At 43.6% G+C, this 21918-nt stretch overlaps 1 protein-coding gene across 2 annotated transcripts in view; it reads right to left on the bottom strand.

Annotated features, from left to right (window-relative positions):
- Window positions 1–20468, bottom strand: part of CPNE4 (copine 4) — a 681945-nt gene extending 661477 nt beyond the window's left edge. Inside the window, exon 1 of one of the 2 annotated variants that reach the window (XM_027546045.1) lies at window positions 20316–20468. In XM_027546045.1, the coding sequence (XP_027401846.1) occupies window positions 20316–20368 (53 nt within the window). In that variant the 5' untranslated portion in view covers window positions 20369–20468. Of the gene's footprint in view, window positions 1–17501; window positions 17854–20315 lie in introns of those variants that run through there. The other variant, XM_027546065.1, reaches the window with a different exon arrangement.
- Window positions 20469–21918: the final 1450 nt, after the last annotated feature.

Genomic DNA, 21918 nt, shown 5'->3' with positions numbered 1-21918 from the left:
GCTTCCTCCAAGCATCCCCAGGAGCTGAGGAGCCAGATGCTCAATGCAGACTGTGCCCCAGACAACACAATGCATAGCTATTTATGGTAATTAAATGTCCCCAGTTCCACTGCTCCCTTTTCCTCTAAAAGAAACGCTACCATGTCACAAGTTTAATGTAGGTAGTTTTTCAAAGACATTTACCATGAAGAACACATCCACTGCAGAAATAACGAAGGGGTTCTTGATGGGAAAAGAAAAAGGTCTCAGCCTCAGGGAGGTCTATAAACTCCTGAAACTGGATGCAGACTTTTGTGTACAAGTAAGTGTGTTCAGTTTTTAGGTGAGAGAATCTATAGCTTTCAGTAGATTCTCCAAGGGACCTGTGACCCAAACAAGAGGAAAACTACCGACATATACAAGGAGCTTATCAGTGAAGGGGAAAGGGTTCGGTTATTTGCCAAAAACAACAGAATTTCACAGAGACGCATTTCCTAGAACTAACCAATTTTGCTAAGATGACAATTGAATTTAATCCTAGTTTTTTAAGGAGTCTCCATACTGTCTTCTATAGTGGCTGAAGACATACTGATGGCTAATAAACACATGAAAAGATGCTCAACCTCACTCATTATTAGAGAAATGCAAGACAACTGGATTTTAAAATAAGAGCTTTCCTCCCCTTCCATCCCTCACTCAGTGCAGCTGTCTTTGGGCCTGTTTGTCTGTCCCCATGAGGCCTGCAGCAGATCTGCTGAGGATGGCAAGGGAAGGCCATCGAAATGTGTGCTTGTGCTTCATTAAGCGCATGACTACTGGTTCATCACTGCTCTGGATGAAATTCCAAATGAGCAAACCTTGAAAATGCTTTGCCTTCCATCCATTCAACTGCACTCTCCAGAAATAAAAAGTGGCGGTTACGGTTTTAACATACCACATCATTGTCTTGAAACATAAAATATACTAGAAGAATAACCATGGAGCTATGTGAAATAGTTAAGTAAGCTCTAACACAGCACTGCTGGGGTATGAAGAAGAATCAGGGCAATGTACTTGAGCAAGCACTGAAACACAAAATAATAGGAAAATCTGCTTTATCATTTTATTTTTAAAAAGCCATTAGCAGACACGACAGCTATTAGTCACTCCTCACATATGGCATGGCTGTCACCTTTATGAATCATGTTTTTATCTTGAAACGATTGTCCTTTATTACCTTTCCTTTTGCACGTTCCTTAGGAGTTGTAAAATCAGAAAATAGGAGAAGCTCTGGGATTCTGAGTGCCAGGATCAACATTTAAAAATAAAGCAAGCAAGAAAGTGTGTTACAGTTTTAAATTATGTACAATTTTGTGAAGCTGAGTATTAGCACCTTCATTTCCAAGCTTTAGAAAGCATGCCATCTCTTCTACTGTAGGACTTTGCCTCAAATGCACATGAAATCTTCTAAGCCCTAAGTATTAAGTAGCAGAAATACTCAGATAGCTCTTATTTCAGATGAAGGACTTAAATAACTGATTCAAAGTAATGGGCATGGTATTGCATCAGTATGTAATACAATATATCTGAAAAATAAATTTGATAAATAAAGGTAAATATACATTCACGGGAAACATGAAGATACACATATAAGGAAGAAGGAAAGTTTGCAATTAGATACTTACTTTTTAAAACAGAACAACAGAAGCAACCAATATAAAACTAATGACCCCAGAGAATGTGCTTTAATTTTCTCACTTGACCTAATCATGCAATTTCCTGAACTGCAACTTTAGCCACTCTTCAGCAGATCAATCCCTCTACCTCCAGTCCTAAGATTAAAAAAATTTCAGAAGTTCTAAGAACTACAAGCTCTTAAAAATTAAAAATCTAGAATGAACAAATTCTGCTTTTCCAGCAGGACTAGGCAATCTGTCGCTGCAATATGCCTCCTAGCCATGGAGCTTAAAGGTATCAGAGTCAGAACACAGCACAAACTGCATAGTGCTCCATGCTGGTCCTGTCCTTTCTACCCTTCTTTTCCCAAAGGTTCCTACACATGAAAGTCAAGAGCAAGTGAGCAGGCCTCCCCTTTCTCAGCCCTGGGCTGCTCACATCCTGCTTGACCTTAGCCTTCAGACCTGCCACCGTGATTAAGTGTGGGATGGGAGGAGGCAGGGCCATTCAGCTGAAACCCAGTGCTCTGAGGGCTGCAATTCCTGAAAGGAAAACCAAGGTGCAGCCTGGATGCACATGCAAAGGCTGAGGCTCTGCTTACATATCAGCAGAGGCAGCCTGTCACCCTCCCAAACGAATGAATGAATAAATGATGACCCCACAGTCAACTCTGTGGAGCTAAGCAGATGGAAACTCTGGCTATCTCCTTGGGAAAGGAGACCATAAGAACTCCAGGTCCTAAAGGAAGGAACAGCATAAGCTTTGAATCATTAGTCTGCTGCCAGATCACATGATGGAGCATGAGCCTTTCTCCCCCATAGCACAGCTCACGTTTCCCCCTGAGTGGAAGACTAATGCCATCACCTCTCCCTCCCTCCATCCCCCACCACATCATCCATCTACCACTCACCACCCTTTGGACTGTGATTTGGGACATCTGGCACGTACCCAAGGTCACACCATGAGCTGCAGAACACAAACAATGCTCCACAAAGCAACTCGCAACAGCCATTAAGCATAATTTGGATGCTCTCAACTCTTAACCCTCCTTGTTTCTCTCTATATAAGACACTCGATACACAGTAGCATCAGATGGTCATGCTTTTTGACATTGCCTAATAACTCTGGCTCATGCTGAATGGACATGACTGATGAGGATTCAAGAGGCTGTAGCTGTCACTTTGCAGACTAGGGTGCAAAGCATAAATGTTCACCTCCTCTAATATTTTAAGTTTCCACCTAAGTAACCACATTGCACGCTATGTGCTCAGTCACTTCAGTCATGTCTGACTCTTTACAACCCTATGGACTGTAGCCCACCAGGGCTCCTCTGTCCATGGTATTCTCCCAACAAGAATACTGGAGTGGGGTGCCATTTCCTACTCCAGGGGATCTTCTTGACCCAGCGATCAAACCCAAGTCTCTTAAGTCTCCTGCATTGGTAGGCAGGTTCTTTACCACTAGTGTCACCTAGGAAACCCAAGTAACCACACTGCATCTCCCTAAATAAATGCTGTGTCTTCTCCCCAACTTAGGGAAGACAATGTTCCCATGATGTCAGGTGGATTTCCATGATTCCATGTGTTCGCCGGGCAGAAACTGAGGCTGACTGTTGGCAAGGTAGACACAGAGCAGACATGGAGGGTCAGTGGGCAGGTCTGGTTTTCCCTGAGCCCCATCCCTGGACAGGGAGGGCTGGTAAGGAGCAGAGGCCCAGCTACCTTTCATGGTTGTGCCTGTTTTATTTTTATCTTCTTATTTTTTGGCCATATGGCTTTCAGGATCTTAGTTCCCCAAGCAGGGACCATAGCTTTCTTATCCATTTGAATCAGTTCTAATGAGGTGGATGAAACTGGAGCCTATTATACAGAGTGAAGTAAGCCAGAAGGAAAAACACCAATACAGTATACTAACGCATATATATGGAATTTAGAAAGATGGTAACAATAACCCTGTATACGAGACAGCAAAAGAGACACTGATATATAGAACAGTCTTATAGACTCTGTGGGAGAGGGAGAGGGTGGGAAGATTTGGGAGAATGGCATTGAAACATGTAAAATATCATGTATGAAACAAGATGCCAGTCCAGGATCGATGCACGATACTGGATGCTTGGGGCTAGAGCACTGGGAAGACCCAGAGGGATGGTATGGGGAGGGAGGAGGGAGGAGGGTTCAGGATGGGGAACACATGTATACCTGTGGCGGATTCATTTTGATATTTGGCAGAACTAATACAATTATGTAAAGTTTAAAAATAAAATAAAATTTAAAAAAAAAAAGAAAATAGGGGTTCTAGAAAATGGACCTAACAACCTGCAAAACCAACAGGGTTCATTACTGAGAGCTGCTCACATGAGCCCTTGGACTCAGAAACAGAATTCTGGGCAAGAAGCTCACGATTTACAAACAGCAAAAGAAACTCAGCTAAAAGGATTCACAGGAGATGGCCCCTCAGGGGATGTAACACAGTCTCCCGTTTGATGTGATGGTGAAAAGGAGATTCAACTTGCCTCATGCCTTGGATATTCCTACAATTGCCTCTTTCCAGGAAAATATTTCCTCTAAAATGTTACAGTCACCAGGCAAAACATGCCCTCTGCAGAAATGCCATGTGAAGGACTCCATGTTACCTCAGGTCGACCAACAGAGATGCTTGGTGTCAAAATTCAGCCTTTAAGGAAGATGATGAATGATCATCCAGCATCACTCATTTTTTTCATTTACTTCGATTTATCTGTGGAACGTGCATGTGTCACACAAAATACCTGGATAAACATTTTAAAAGTTTCCCCATGAACCACTGATCCATATGTTTGGTGTCAAGAAGACCACACAGTCAGATGACTGGAGGTTTCTCTTTCCTGCTTCTCATCCTAGGGTCTGCTGCTGCTAAGTCACTTGAGTCGTGTCCGACTCTGTGTGACCCCATAGACGGCAGCCCACCAGGCTTGCTCGTCCCTGGGATTCTCCAGGCAAGAACACTGGAGTGGGTTGCCATTTCCTTCTCCAATGCAGGAAAGTGAAAAGTGAAAGGGAAGTCGCTGAGTTGTATCCGACTCTTAGCGACCCAATGGACTGAGCCCACCAGGCTCCTCTGTCCATGAGACTTTCCAGGCAAGAGTACTGGAGTGGGGTGCCATTGCCTTCTCCGATCCTAGGGTCTGCTACATTTAAATAACTGCACAGGTCTTGCTGGAGAAGCTCCCCTCCCCTGACACCGGTTCATTGGTTTCTATAAAAATAAAAGGAGATCTGATCTCATTGATCATCCACCAAGAATTGCATTGAGTTATGGCAGCTCTGATTTGGTGATTTTACTCAGTAAAACTTAAGAAGCCCATAAAACATTCAGAGTCAGGCAGAGCATTCGTATCTGAACAACCACAGACCGTTACACACAGGGGGAATGTATCTACTAGGCCATCTCATGCTCATTAGACAATGAATACAAATGATGAGAAAGGCAGTATTTTAGTCATTAACCCACAATTAAACATGATTCAGCTGCCAACATTACATACAAACTGCTAGACTTGAGTCCAGTCCTCCATCTATTTCTCTCACTGTAACGAGACAGCAAGAGTGATCCCACAGTGCTTCTCTGGCCATGGCATTTGCCCCAAGGAACACTGAAGGCAATGCATGTCAGTAACTTGTGTGAACTGTAACTTTTTAAATACCACCGGCTGGGATAGGGACACTTCGGTGAACAATAAAGCCACCACATCTTGTTTTGTTCTGCAATTGGTCATTTAACTGTTGCTTTTCCTTATCATAAACACACACACATTTATTTACTTAATTTAATATTTATTTGGCTGTGCCAGGTCATAGTTTTGGCACTCAGAATCTTTAGTTGGGGGCATGTGAGATCTAGTTCCCTGACCAGGGATAGAACCTTGACCTCCTGCATGGGGAGTGCAGTCTTAGCCCCTAGAGCACCAGGGAAGTCTCACAAACACACATTTGTGATTCCAAAGCAGGTCAGCCCTGTCTTTAGGAAGCCATCAGCACTAGAAGAAAAGACTTGTGCTTTAAAAAAATAGTTTAGGAGAAGTTTCTTATCTTTGATGGCTTACAGAAGTCATTAAAACAAGTCAGGGTTTAGAGCATAAGAAAATGGTACTATTTGCAGCCTGGTTTAGTGTAGCAGTGCTCAAAGTATGAACCACATTGTTTTATATTCTAATACTGTAAATGTTGATAGATATAACCTAAGTAAGCAAAAAAATCTTTGAGGTCTTTAATAATTTATGAGAGTATAAAGGTGACCTGAAACCAAAAATCTAAGAACCTCTGCTTTAGTGGAGGGATTGTACATTTTTGAGTAAAATGATTTTTAAGTTTGTCTCCTTTGTTTCCCACTAGCTGTGTAACCTTAGTCCAGTTACTTAACTGTCTGATCTTCCATTTTCTATGGATCAGACTAATCACCCTCATAATTATCTGCTCAAGCATGTTTCCCTGATTATGTCTGTGGTGTTGATTCCATATCCCTAGCACCTAGCACTGCACATACATGACAGGGTCTCAATAAATAATTATGAATTGATTGGTGGGGCAGTTGTGAGGCTTAACTACGATAATATGTGTAAAGTGCTGCTGAGGTACCTGGAATATGGCAAATGTCACAGGTGCTCAGTAAATGTCAGATCCCTTTTCTCATCATCAACACTATTCTCAGTCACACCCCACAGGAGAGAAAACTCACAGATTGTCCAAATAAAGTGCGTATCTAAGGCACTGGATCTCAAAGTGTGGTTCCCAAACCAGCAGCATCAGCATCACCTGGGATATTGTCAGAGACACAAATTATTTGACTCTAACACGATACCCTGGAGCAGGCAATGGCACCCTACTCCACAACTCTTGCCTGGAAAATCCCATGGATGGAGGAGCCTGGTAGACTGCAGTCCATGGGGTCGCTAGGAGTGGGGCACAACTGAGCGACTTCACTTTCACTTTTCACTTTCATGCAGTGGAGAAGGAAATGGCAACCCACTCCAGTGTTCTTGCCTGGAGAATCCCAGGGACAGGGGAGCCTGGTGGGCTGCTGTCTGTGGGGCCGCACAGAGTCGGACACGACTGAAGCGACTTAGCAGCAGCAGCAGCAGCAGCAGCAGCAACACTATACCCACCAAATCAGAAACCCTGATGGTGGGGCCCACAGACCTGTGCTGTAACAAGAGGCCTGCAGGAGATTTCCTGATTCCTTCTCCAGCATGAGAACCATGGTTTTACAATATGAATGGGGTCTCCCTAAAAAAAGAAGGCTTGTGCTAGTAGCATTGTGGATTTGACAGTACAGTGTACCCAATATGCTATCTGTTGCTGGCTGCCCAGAATCTTTTGAGTGAAAATAGGAGATATATCCCTGGAGAAGAAAATGGCAACCCATGTCCAGTATTCTTGCCTGGAAAATATGGACAGATGAGCCTAGCGGGCTAAAGTCCATGGGGTCATAAAGAATCAGACATGACTGAGCATGCCCCGCCCCCCACCACACACACACACAGGAGATGTATAAATACAATAAATGTCTGATGTGAGGTCTTGTTCGGCAAAGTGATTCATTGTGTATTCTGGCTGTGTATCTGGGGGCCAGTGCTAAACATACTTTGCATTTGAAGTAAATCTGGAATCAGCAGGCGGTTTTACCTTGGAGAAACCCTAGCACAGTCCTTGAGTCATCTCTGTGGCTAGGCACAAAATTTGTGTGTGGAAACAGAGGTGAGGGGGACGGAAGGACGGTGAATGATTGTGTTAGAAGCTGTGAGAGCACACATTTTACTGCTAGTTTCTACTGTCCCGTCACACACTTCTAGTTTTCACAACTCCCTCACAACACAGCAAACCACTGCCTTTAGGGTAATTGCTCCTAAACACTAACCTTTGAGGGATGCCATCAGCCAACAACTGACAATCTGAGGAATCTCCATGAGCCCACAATATGAGCAGATCTTGGGATGCACATATCTTCTAAGGCTCACAGCAACCCCAAGGCATAGGCTCTCACATTATTCTCATTTTACATCTGTAGAAATTGACCTTCAAGAGATTAAGCAGAGCTGGAATTCAAACTCAGAAACACTAATGATTCTACCTACCCACTCAGAACACAATATAATAGACCACATTTTAGGTAAGGGCTATGATTCAAAGTCAGAATGATTTTTGAAAAAATTCCCATAAATTGTTCACCAAGTATAATACATGACATTATAACATCATACAGTAATATATCTGTACAATGTCACACATTAGATTATATAATAAAAAGCGAGCAATCAAAATGCAATATGAGTATTTTTAACAAGTAATCGAGGGTGTGGAGTTTACTTTGAGGAAATTAAATGCAGTTACTAATGAACCTGACTCAGATGCAAGGATGTAAGATAAGGAAACAGGCACACATAGAAGGAACACCCTACGTACCAGAAGGTTCTAAGCGCTCTGGCCACAGCAAGCAGCACACACCACGACCACTACCCGACGAAGCCCATGGTACCCTGGGGTGGCAGGCACACTCGTGCATACCAGTGCCACACAACGGGCTAGAGAGCAGCCATTCAGGAGGATGTGAAAAGGGAGGATTTGGGCCTTCTTGACTCAGACACAGAAGGACAGATGAGATACAAAGACCACACGAAACATGGATCTTAAAAAAACACCCTGGTTGAACTCTCCTACACTGTTTGCAGAAATGTAAATTGGTGCAGCCACTACGGAGAACAGTACAGAGCTTCCTTAAAAAACTAAAAATAGAGTTGCTATATGATCCAGCAGTTCCACTCCTGGGTATTCATCTGGGAAAAAACAACACCATAATTTGAAAAAAATACAGGCATCCTAATGTTTACTGCAGCACTGTTTACAATAGCCAGGATGCAGAAGTAACCTAAGTGTCCAGCAACAGATGAACGGATAAAGAAGATGTGCTACATACATACACGATGAAATATTACTCAGCCATAAAAAAGACTGAAAGAATGCCATCTGCAGCAACATGGACAGATCTGGAGATTATCAGGCCAAGTGAAATAAGTCAGACAAAGAAAGGCAAATATTATATGATGTCACTTATATGTGGAGTCTAAAATATGATACAAATGAACTTATCTATCAAATAGAAACAGACTCACAGACATATACAACAGACTTGTGGTTGCCACAGGAGAGGGGGTCAGGGAGATGGATTGGGGGTTTGGGATTAGCAGAAGCAAACTATTATATAGAATGGATAAAAAACAAGGCCCTGCTGTATACAAGAGGGAACTATAGTCAATATCCTATGGAAATGGAGATACAAAAAAACAAAAACAATTCTCTGGTCCTGAAAATGGGATGGGGGCACCCTAGGTTTGAGTCTTCTTCCTCCCCCATTTCCAGTGCTTTGGCATTAGTCCAATTATTTATAAAATAGAGCTAATATCTAACCCATGGAATATGTATTTGTAGTGATTTCAGGTATTTATGGAGAAGGCAATGACACCCTACTCCAGTACTCTTACCTGGAGAATCCAATGGATGGAGGAGCCTGGTGGGCTGCAGTCCATGGGGTCGCTAAGAGTTGAACATGACTGAGCGACTTCACTTTCACTTTTCACGTGCATGCATTGGAGAAGGAAATGGCAACCTACTCCAGTGTTCTTGCCTGGAGAATCTCAGGGACGGGGGAGCCTGGTGGGCTGCCATCTACGGGGTGGCACAGAGTTGGACACAACTGAACCAACTTAGCAGCAGCAGCAGGTATTTATATTTCTATAGTGGAATAATCTTTTCTGCAAATGTGTTTTATCTGAAAGAAATTAAAACTCCTTTTCAAAAAGCATTATATCCCCCTTTAATCTTCTCTAGGAAGAACAGAGCAGGAATGGAAGACTGAGAAAGACCAGTCCAGGTCCTCTGCTGCCTTACACAGTTTTATACTCATTTTTACAAATGAAGAAATACAACTTGAGAGATTTAGTAATCTTCCCAAAACCAAACAGCTGTTGAGTGGCAGAACCAGGATCTGAACCAAGTCTGTTTACCTTCTAAGCCTAAGCCCTTATCTTAAAAAAACTCAATAAATATTTATCTTTATCAATTATGTTACAGCCTAGTGATCCAGAATAAGAGTGAGAGAAAAAGAAATAGCATTATTAATGCAACTGATCAAACTTTCTGGAGCAGCGGCCAGATGCCTGGCCCTGCTTGGGGTTCAGCAGTGAGCAAGACAAGAGGAATTCTGCCTCCTGGGAAGCACGTAGTTGGGAGGAGAAATGGGTGCAGGTTGAATAATGAATTTCATCTTGCTGGGCCTCTGTTTCCTCAACTGGAAAATGGGAAGAGGTGTTCCTAATTTTATGAGATTATAATCAGCCCTCACATTCTCTGATTCCGTATGAAGTGTTTGTTTTCCTGTCTCTTTAAAACTCAGCCACGCTATGAAATGTGATGAATGTTGTTAGCTGCTCCCCAAATCAACTGTTTCCACCCTTTTTCTCTGGTCAGGCCTTCCCACCAACATAATTCACAATCAATCAAGTCACAGAACCTACAGGGCACCAGCAGAAGAATGACAACCCTGGTTTTCCCGGAGCGCTGCTATCTACCTGGCCAAGTAAACTTAACTCACCTGGCCCAGCTGGCCATCCCTGGTTTCATATGGACACCATCTCAGACTTCGCTGGGGGGTCAATAGTTAAGAACACACCTGCCCATACACTGGATTCGATTCCACGTGCTGCAGAACAGTTAGGCCCATGCGCCACAGCTACTGAGCCTGCACTCTGTAGAGCCCGAGACCTCCAACCACGGAAGCCTGTGCACCGAAAGCCGGTGCTCCACAGCAAGAGGAGCCACCACAGGAGAAGACTGCACACCCCAGCTAGAGTGGCCCTCACCTGCCACAGCTAGAGAAAGCCCTCGTGCAGCACGGAAGGCCAAGCACAGCCAAAAATAAATAAAATAAAAGTTAAATTTAAAAAACCCCACCACCTCCGGCACAAACCTTGTTTCCCCATATTGTCTTCAAGTGACTCATTGAAATAACTGCACAAATAAAACAAAGACATCAAATCAGGCATCCTCTGTCCCCAGTGCCTACTAATAAACAGTTTTCCCCAGTGCTTACTAATAAACAGTGTTCTCTCACTTTAATGATAAAGTATTTCTTTCAACCATTCTCCTGCCCTCGTTATTTTTCATTTTTGTTATTTGTATTGACCACATCTGTAATACTTGAAAAACAGAACCCTGATTTAGGTTGTTTCAGACCCAACCTTTAGAAGTAAGGATTTTGCTGTTATATTTCTCTTTCCTTTAAAAATCATTTTTCTGCTTAAGTGAAATTAAGTCAATTATATAGGCATTTATCTTAATGATATTCATGAAAACAACACATAGAGGGCGGTAGTACAAGTTGGTTGGACTTAAGAACTTCTATTAGCACAGTTAAATATACATATAAACCAAAGCACATGCTGAGAGAGATTTCATCCCCTTTTCCCTCCCTCAGAACTACCCTCTATACAACAGTTTCCTTAAAATGTAGGGAGGTGAAAAAACATGAGTGTAAAGAACTTGAGAGACCATTTCCCAGGGTCTCTGAGACAAAGCAAATGACTCAGTCTCTTTCAACCCACATGGTTGTTCATCTCTCTCTCATAATCACCATCTGCCCCTCAAGCCACAACTCCAAACCAGGGGAACTCCATATTGACTGATTCCAGTACCTAACTCAGCCTAGAGCATAAAGGCTGTGTTCAGCGATTGTTCGACAGATGGATGCGTGAGACCCTTCTGCTGAAGAGAGGGGTATGGGGACAGGAGGAAAAGGCTCAAATGGAAAGGGAAGAAGGAAGTTTAGGGAGAACTTTCAAGAGAAAGTTCAGGGATGAGCACAGCCTGCGCACTGAAAGACCACTTCTACACACTCCACATTCACCACCACAAGCAGACCTGCAGCTTGCAAACCTGCAAGCCCGAGATTCGAGTCAGGCATTTCTGGGTCTGGAGTCCTGCCTCCAGAGAAACAAAGGGCTGTGAGGCTGTAGACAGCGTGTCAGGTATTCAGGCACTAGGACCCAACCAGGCTATACTGAAAGCAGATCTCTGTCTCCTCTGTGAAGCAAGGCGGTTTGAGCCAGAGAGTCAGAGGTGGCTCGTAACCAACCCCTCTCCTCTGGGCATTTCCTTGGGGTTCTGTCACCCCCATCTCCAACCCCAGCTCCCAGCCAGGAGGTCCGGCCTGGGAGCTGCAGGAGGGCTCCGCTGGTGCTCCGGCGCCCTCTAGCGGCGGTCCGCTCTAATGCCATCTCTCAGCCCTTCCTCCTTCCTCCCTCTTCAGGTCTGGGGATGCACTCGCCTTGGGCACTAGCCCTCCTGATTTTGGTCCTCTTCTACAAGGAAGTGCCCTACAGAGGTTAGCATCTCTTGAAGAAGGAAGCTTTTTTAGTCAATACACCTTAAACCTGAGAAGGTTGCTTCTAGAATTAACCTTAAGTACTACATTTTCCTCCTAATGTTTGAAGCAGCAGCTCTAGTTTTCTAAGTCAGAAGAAAGTCAGCAATATGATGTTCTGAGCCAGAGATGGAAAAGCAACATTTTAGAAAGTTTGTTCTTTTTGAATGGATCTTCCATTTAAGACAGAATAAAGGATTCCCCTGTGGATTTTCTTAAACTGGATACACATAAAATCTCTATTTACTTTATTGACTCAATTGTGACATTTAAAATAGACAGTTAGGACTGAGCATGAGCAATTCTTCACAAAACATGCACATTAACAGGGATGGCTGCAGACAATGACTTTGTTCAAATTGAATCACATCTATTGGGTAAATATTGCACTGGCTCCAAGACAGAGCAAAATATTAAGACTCAAGACAGCCAATGAAGGTAGGAGAGCCCTTCCCCCACCATCATCCCCGACTTGGACTTGGTCAAGATCATCAGTACCCATGGCCACAACCACAGCAATTATCTCCAGGGAATGTGAGTCTCTTCTCAGAATCAAGAGACTTGCTTAGTAATCAAGAGGGTTGCTTAGTGAATTCCCTGATCTTGAGCATGTCATCTCTCTGAGGCTCAGTTCCCACATCTGTCAAATTAAACAGCTGGAGTCAATAGATGATCCCCAAGCTCTCTTCTGGTTCTGACAGTCAAAGAGTCAAAGTGATATAATTGTTGTTCACAGTTCAGAGATAAGCCCACCACAGCCCAGCTTAGAGGGGCTCCTCCACCCATACAAGGGCACCAAAATCACAGAACAAGGATAAACCTTCCCAAATAAGTCATCCTTATCACCTTCCACTCTTCACGACTTGCCTTCAGTCCTTCTCTGTTTACTCAGTTCAAAAGCTAGTGGTTCTCAAGACGCTTTCGCTTTCCCAAGACTACAACTCCAAAGAAAAGACTTCCCAGCATTTGTTAACTTAGGGAAAACATATACTATATGTCATATATATTTAGTAGTTCATAGCAGAAAGCTCCCACATAAATGTGATTTCTAGTACAGAAAAGACTAAAAGTATATGTAGGCATTACTATGTTTTTACTCTGCAGTCACAAGTTTTAGCAGATTGGTTGAATTTAATGCTAACTGAGGTTCTACTATATATTGTCTATTTCAAATAACACAGAAAATATAACATTTTGCCTGACCCATTGATTGGGCTTGATTTTACCAACCTCCATAAGAACTTCTCACTCAAAGAAAGGGTATGTTACTCCAGCCCCCTTAATTTTGATAACATGCTTCCTCAAAAGAAAGACCATTCTAGAATTTTTAGAACATGCTAAAAAGAATTAAAAGTTCTATAATCTGTCTTTACTATCTACATTCAATCAGAAGAAAGGCAAAGTTAAAGGCAACTCTATTATCATATACTGGCAGGTCAGTTTTAATGCACTATAGGATGGTTTTGCATTGGAGAAGGAAATGGCAACCCACTCCAGTGTTCTTGCCTGGAGAATCCCAGGGACGGGGGAGCCTGGTGGCTGCCATCTATGGGGTCACACAGAGTCGGACACGACTGAAGTGACTTAGCAGCAGCAGCAGGATGGTCTTGAACTATGTGACATTTTAAGTGCATTGAAACTTTTCTTTATTGATAGATATTTTGTGACTCCAATATACTGGCTACTGTTGCCAAGGAAATATGACTTTGGGTTACTGCAGGGATCCAAAGAAGCTTTTGTTTTTTGTTTTGTTTTGTTGTTGTTGTTGCTTTTTATTAAATATTAACATGACAAAAATGGAAAAAGTAAATACAGAGAATAAATTCAGCCCCTTTTCAAAATGCATGAAATACAGATCCTCTGGTCACATCTCTGATTTAAAAATACAAAGATTTGTGAAGTGACTTTCCAAACTGGTTTAGAGACTTTCTCTCAACCAGTGAGGCTGGTACCACCAGAGTTCTCTTATATTTTTGTTCTGGATTGAGGCCCCTGTGAAAGTATGGGACACTGATTATACACAATATTAACTACTAACCACCAATGTGTTTACCTCCAAATGGAAAAATCTTTTCTTTATGTGAATAAAGGTGGTTAAAGGTCCAGTGTATTATATTTCAGAAAACTTGCAAAGAGAAGATGCATGGTGCAAACTCTATAAATATCTTCAGCTGAGTTTCAAAAGATTCCAATATAGATGAGAATAAAGATTTCACCATTGACCTATTTTTCCCCCTCTGTGATTCCTTCTAGCTAGTAGAATCTAAAGGTTTTCAGTCATGATAGTGGACTCAATCATTGGATAATGAGAAGGATACAGCCTCTATTTCCTGCAATACTACATAAAACTACTCTGGAAACAGATAACAACTTTGCTTCCCACTAACTAAAGTACAATATTTTAAAATCAGATGCCCACATGCAGATCAAGAAACCTGTCGGATAAGGCATTTTTAAATCAGAACTTCCAGAAGCAGGGTCTCCTTAAGACAAATCAGTGATTCAAGCAAAATGCCATGCTACTACCAGAGACCTGAAGATAAACAGGAAGTCTGTAACAACCTAGAGGGGTGGGATGGGGAGGGTGATGGGAGGGAGGTTCAAGAGAGTGGGGACATATGGCTGATTCATGTTGATGTTTGGCAGAAACCAACAAAATTCTGTAAAGTAATTATCCTTCAATTTAAAAATAAATAAACCAATAAAAAGAAACACACAAATCTCAGAGAACTATTTTTAAAGAGATATTCAGAAACTGTAGGAAACTGCTTGTCTTATGCTGGGAAGCTCACTGCTCCCAATAAATTATGCCAGGATGAGCACTCACAGGAATGGTATAGGTTTGACGTCCGTGAACCTTTTCACAGGGTAACACATTAGCAGACCTTTGGTTCCATTATAGGAAAGCTCTTCTGATTGATGGTTTTCCTGGTGGCTTGGTAATAAAGAAGCCACCTACCAATGCAGGCGACTTAAGGGATGAGGTTTCAATCCCTGCGTTGGGAAGATCCCCTGAAGAAGGAAATGGTAACCCACTCCAGTATTTTTGCCTGGGAAATCCCATGGACAGAGGAGCCTGGTAGGCTAAGTCCATGGGATTGCAAAAGAGTCAGACACAACTTAGTGACTAAACAACTTCTCATTGAACCAGTTAAAACCAGCCCAGGATTCAACAGCCACTCCCACTATGGACGGATACTTCCTTTTATGTAATGCTTAAGGGAAATCACCTAGTTTTCATGTGGTTTGAGTTTGGTCCTATAAAATCCTCAGAAGTTCCCTCCAGAGATAAATGAGGAGATCCTGGCCTTTATTAATATGCACAATGAACACAAGTGTCCTGGCTGGACTTGCCAAACCTATTTTTATCCACCTCTCTACATGTAGGTACCTTTCATCTGCTCTGAACTCAGACCTATCTATTAGAGTAACTTTGTCAGTCTTTCTTTAAAAATGGACTGATAATAAAATGAATTTAACCTAGAAGCAGAAGTTTAGTAAGGGAAATGAAAACATCAGAAGTTATCCAATCACAACCACAGCCATCCAGAGCTCTGTCTTATCTACTGGGTAATAAAAACAGAACCTTCCTAAGCTTGAAGAACATCAAATGAAGTAAGCAAAGTTGTTTGCCTCTGGCTTTTGAGGGGATCGTTATGAAGCATAACCAGTCAGTCAGTTCAGTCGCTCAGTCATGTCCGACTCTTTGTGACCCCACGGACTGCAGCATACCAGGCTTCCCTGTCCATACCAACTCCCAGAGCCTACTCAAACTCATGTCCATTGAGTTGGTGATGCCATCCAACCATCTCATCCTCTGTCATCTCCTTCTCCTCCCGCCTTCAATCTTTCCCAGCATCAGGGTCTTTTCAACCAGTGTACAAGAAGTACAAAACAATGGCATGGATTTGAAACACCTGTGTTGTAGGAAAGTTTTTTTTTTTTTTTTTTCTTCCAGGGGTGGGGGGAGTGGGAAAGCGCAGGGGGGAAGGTTGTTTTAACATAAAGCAAAAAAGTAAAACACAAAACCGGTCCTTGAGAACAGAGATTGGTTTTTTTGGTTTTTTTTTTTTTTTTTTTTTTTGAGAACAGAGATTGTTAAGAGGGCAATAAAGAGAAAGAATGGGGAGAAAAGCACATCTCCTCTGAAGTGAAGGTAGCTTTTCCAAAAGAATAGGGTTTAGTATCAGTTTCAGGAGAACACTTTAAAATACCTTGGACAGCTCAAAACTCCTGGTTAGGGAACCAAAAACCAAGTGAGCCACAGCAGTGCTTTAAAAATCCTGGCAAAGCAGCAAGAGGATGAGGAGCTGGTTCTGCATAGTTTTGAATACAGGAGGAAAGAAGCAGAAGCATCAGCTCCAAAAGGCATTAAAATCCTCTGGTATCAATGGGTCAGTTGCAGGGGGGCGTGGGTGGAGGGTATTTCTCTCTTAAAGTCTCCCGGGACACTTATCCCTCAGTACACCACCGCTCTACCATTCGCCCTTCCTCCCTCCACCTCCGGTACCCCGGGAGCAACACTTTTTAAGCTCGAGCCCCTAGGAACCATCTCTTCAACCTGGATTCTTCCGGGAGCCTGGCAAGTTCGGAGGCTGGAAGTCAGGCTTCCAAGGCCGCTAGAGGAGCAGTGGGACCTGGAGGAAGCGTGGGGGAACTGAAACCTTTAAAGCCCACCCTCGTCCTTCAAGGCGAGGGAGGAATGGATCTTCCTAACAGCACTTTTCAGACGTCAGCCTCCTCCCCAAACGACGGTGATCATTACACACTTGACCCCGCAGGTACCAACTCCTAACTGTACCCTTCAATTTCACCCTAAGGGTCCTTGGGCTTCTGTGACCGCTTTGGTCCCGACCTCTTTAGTGGGCTGCGGCCAGCGCTTCTGAGGTCCCTCAGTCCCAACCCAGTTCCCTCCCCGTGGTACTTTATTTAATAGAGGAGGGAGTGCAGAGGGACGTGGCTGAATCAAGGAAGCTGAGGACCAAGGATGAGTTTTAAGCCAGAGAACCCAAAATACAATTAAGTATTATCGCACCCTTTCGTAAGGCGGGTAGGGAGGAGGAGGGGAGGTTAGGAGGCTGAGAAGCTGAGTCTCACCGCGGCGATCCAGCCCCGGGACCCCGCACAACCCCCAACCCCATCCTCCTCGCTTTCCCGCCGTCAGGAGGATAGATTCTGCGCCGCCAGGTCCCGATTCCCTCTGGACTAGCAGATGTACCCCCTCCCCAACCTCCACCAGCCGAGCCTGCCGGGCGGAGGAGAGGGGCGAGGGGAGGGACCGAAGTTCCCCTGGACCAAGACGCTGCGCGCAGCTCTTCCTAGACAGCAGCGCCGGCTCGGAGTGAAGCCCCGCACCTCAAAAGTTGGTCTCCGGCCGCAGCCCGGTACGCGGTGCAGGGTCCCGACCAACTTACCTGGCGCGGGCCCCCGAAGGCGGACTGGGCTTCGGCGGGCGACCTGAACGCAGCTGCGGTGCGGCCGGGGGCGGGGACGCGGTCGGGCTCCGGGGGTCGTGCCGCCCTCCCCTCGGGCTCTTAGGCAGCTCAGCAACCGCTGATCGAAGAGGCGCCGAGCTGGGAGTTCGGGCTGCGCGGGGACCCGGGCTCCATGCCGGGGGCGGGGGCGGAGCCGCTCGGCCCTCGCTCACCTCGGGAGAGGGGTGGGGCGCTGGGGAGGGGGGCGGAGCGGGAGGGAGGAAGCAGGGCGCGACCCCGCGGCGGGGAACTACGGCTCGGCAGAGAGCTTCCACCTTCTGACGAAACCCGCGGGCCCCACCGCCCGCGCGCTGCCGGCTCTGAGGCCTGGGAGCGAGCGCCCCCTGGGGGCCTCGGAGGAGGGCGCGGCCGGGAGCCGAGGGCGCTGCCCCGCCCTCCGGGAGCGGATCCTGAACAGCTGTTGAGTCCTGGATAGCGGTCACACTGGTGGCAGCTGCAGCCCTAGCTCCACGAGAGGCCCAGTCGCTCACCTCGGAATCCTGGGGTCAAGTTACCCTAGAGACCTCCTCTTCATTTCAGAGGAAATCGGAAATATCTGGAAAGAGGTAGCAGTGATGCTACTCTTTGCACACATTCCTGGAAACTTCTTGGATGGATGCTCAACTGCCACCCAAAGCGGTGACGAGATCGCTCATCTCTGAATCCTCTATGTCTACAAGACTGCTTGGCATATGGTAGGAGCCTGGTAGTTATTTTTTAGTAAATAAATGCATGAATAAATGAATGGACATTGAGGCTCTTTTTCATCTCATAATATCTTCGGGAATACATCCACTTTACAAATAATATAAGATAAAGAAATGCTTGGGGAATACCACTGCTTAAAAATAAGTATAAACATGCCATCTTATGTTAAGAGGTCAACCATGACCACATGTTATGAAGCACTTTAGAAAGAAAGTGTAACTATTGACTTTTCTGCTCCAAACGAAGGTCAAATTCAGGCAAGTGAGTGAGTGCTTCAGGTGTATACTGTGAGCTGCTCTTGATTGTTTCCACAATTGTAGATAAACTAGACAGTTACGTTCTCTCAGCATAGAAGGTATTGTCAGAACTACACATTGGACTTCAGAATCCATAAGGTTTAGAAAAATTTGTTTCTGTCCGATTTGGGATGACATGGAGGATATTACACACAATGTGGACAGGGAGACAGGGACATAGCTGCGTCTTCCTCCGCATCTTCTGAAGGCACGTCTAACAAGACCTCTCTTCATTTAAAGAGGTTATCAGCCAAAGACTTTTACCAACCACAGTGTTCTAAATTTCAAAGGCCAGAAAAGAAATAATTGGATGAGGAACAGGTACCTCACTCATGGTTCTGTAGAGCCAATTAGAAAGATCTTTGAGAGGCAGAGGAAGAGACTTCAGAAAGAAAAATATAATATTTCTCTTCCCCCAGGTTACCTCTCAAGTATGCCATTTTTAAGGTCTGGAGACCTTCAGCCACAACTTAGGGAGCTTGTCTGTATAGTAATTGCCTTTGATTCACTTTGATTGGAGAAACTTGGATCAGGTGGTTAAGCACAAGTCAATCATTGTGGCTTCACAGGATTCCCTTGATGCTACGGCCTTCCACAGAGCTGGGGAGCATTCACTGCGCTCTGCTGCACTTCTAGAGCCGAAGTGGAGCTCCGCCTGATCCACAGCAACTGAGCATGAGACACAGGATGGTTCCCTAAAGGAAATTCATTGTCATACTACAAGAAAATGAGGAATAGATGCTGTGCAGGCAAAGTCAGCATATGTTTACTGAATGTGGAAATACTAAGTAAGAAAATATTCCTTTCCAGTTTAATAAAGAAGTAGCCTTGGAGATGAAGTTGAGCTGGATTGAATTTGCAAAAATGAGGGAATGAAAAAGGAAAGTGATTATGTATTTCCTTGCATGTTGGTTGTGTCCTCTGAAATCTAAGTCCCATGAAAGCAAGTGATAGTCTGTTTTGTTGTCTTGTGATCACAACCCTGATGCCATTACAATATCTGTCACTTAGCAGATAGTCAATAAACATTTGTTAAATTTACAAAAATGCCTTGGAGTTTATTAAGCACAAGCATCTTATAGGAAAAGGAATTAAGATGAGAGAAAAGGCATTAAGGTATGTTGATCATGTACTATTTCCAGGCAATCTGTAAGCTACTCTATTGACCATCACCAATTGCCCACATAGATTTTATTATCTTTACAAAAAGCCCAGGGTTTGGGTGTTCAGAATGCACAAACCAGAGAACATAGTGTTGATGGAAGCAGGCTCTGAAAGCACAACTAAAAATGACATACCCAGGAACCACAGGGCAAATTACAGACAGAACCACAGAGAGAGTCCAGTATAACCATTGTTAGTCCCTGTGCTAAAGGCACAAACACACAAACTGAACACAGCGCCACTACTTGTGACAAATATGGTTTCCTCTGCCAGCAGGCTTCAGCTCCCTAATTAGAAACTGTTGCCTGCAAACCAGTGTGCAGAACACACGTGCAACTCTATGCCAGAAATTTGGATTTTATTTTTCTCAAGGAAAAAAATTACACTGAAGGTAAATTCAAAGAGGCTCTCTGCCAGACACAGAAAGCAAAATTCTCTTCCACCTTACCCATGAAACTAACAGTCCAGCCCATCTCTACAAATGAAGATCTATAACCAGCTCATGAACTCAGGTCACAGTCACTACAAGTTCGCTGGAGTCCCTTCAACAACTGTTACATCAAAACCCCCGATCTGTATCACTCACCGCCTTCCAACTCTCCTCTTCATGGATTCTGAGCTGCTGGGCTCTACAGACATAGTTAAAACGATCTAAAGAAAGCCACAAGGTCACAGCACCACTGGCATTCCCAAGCCGCAAAAGGAGCCTCCAGTTCTGTGCAGATCCTCTCACTGGGTCTGTTTGATAACAGAAGGGGAGGCATTTGCTTACTGTCCTATGCCGGTATGAAAGGCACCCCTCCCATCAGTGTGACAAGTGCAATACTGGAATGAAGCCAGGAAATGAAAAAAATGGGGATTCTTACCAATGCAATTGATCCCATTTTTTTAAGGGTGACAGATGATGAAGGGGAAAAACAGACAGAGAATCAGTGCCCTGTATTGAAAACCTTGGATTCTTCCCTGAATGAGTCAGGGTGAGCATTTTGTTTTGAAATTGAATTCCTATTTTCATTTTTTCTTTCTTTCTTATCTTTTCTTTTTTACATCCTCAACCAGTCAAAGAGACTGCTATAAATAACAGGACTTATTTTGGAGACTTTGGATCAGAAAAGAATCTTGCATTCCTCCCCCTAGGGTTATTTATATATATAAAATGTGTTCTTTTTTCTATTTAGGTGATTTTGAGAATTGACTGATATGTCTTCCTCTGGTGTTTCTATATATGCCTGAAATGGGTTGTGTTACTGGAAAGCAGAGAGGAATGCTCTAAGAAAGTCCTTCTAAGATGCTGAGAGTCAATAGAGAACTGATACGCACATTCCAACCTTGTATCAAGATGAAGACCTCAGGCACCTATCCACCAGTCACAATCTCCCAGGCATGAAGGAGTGCCCTATTCTTTTGTCTACCAATAGGTGGCATCAGAATCCCTTTAGCTCTTCATTGCTTTTTAAAAATCATTGGCAGAGAGCATTTTCTTTCTGGGATTTTATATTTTACCATGGGTGACACTTTAAAAACACTAAATTATCTTTCTATTGTTTCAGAGCAGATTATCCCATTTCTCTCTTTTTTAAAATGTACTTTATTGAAGTTTAGTTGATTTACAGTGTTGTGTTAGTTTCTGCTGTACAGCAAAGTGATTCATCTATGTTTTTTTCATATACTTTTCCATTATGGTTTATCATAGGATATTGACTGCAGTTTCCTGTGTGCTATAGTAGGACCTTGTTATTTATTCATCCTATATATAAAATAGTTTGAGTTTGCATTTAATTAGGCCTCTTGGTCAGGCTCTCAGTTTCCTCGTTGTAAAAGGAAGATATTTGAATTGATCTTCAGTTCTGGGATTCTGCTTTTCAGCAACATCATGTCTGCTCTGCTACACCACTCCAGAGTGATAAGTACATGAAGACTCCATTCCTTTGGGTTTAAGGAGTGTCAGTATGCAACTATCACTATGTTGTAGAGACAGCTACTTGCCTAGAATGTAATGGGAAAACTGGTGAAATACAGCCTAGAGTCTACCTAATAGTAATGCACCAGTGTTGATTTCTTAGTTTTGACAAATGTCCTATGGTAATATACATGATCTGTTAGCACTAGGGGAAAATGGGTGATAACTGTATGGAAATTCTCTGTACTGTTCTTTATAACTTTTCCATAAATCTAAAATTATCCCCAAT

This window comes from Bos indicus x Bos taurus, chromosome 1 (genome assembly GCF_003369695.1).
Source record: "Bos indicus x Bos taurus breed Angus x Brahman F1 hybrid chromosome 1, Bos_hybrid_MaternalHap_v2.0, whole genome shotgun sequence".
In the NCBI taxonomy this organism is placed as follows: Eukaryota; Metazoa; Chordata; class Mammalia; order Artiodactyla; family Bovidae; genus Bos; species Bos indicus x Bos taurus.
Note: the sequence above shows the minus strand (reverse complement) of the source record. Positions and strands in the feature narration are given on the sequence as shown.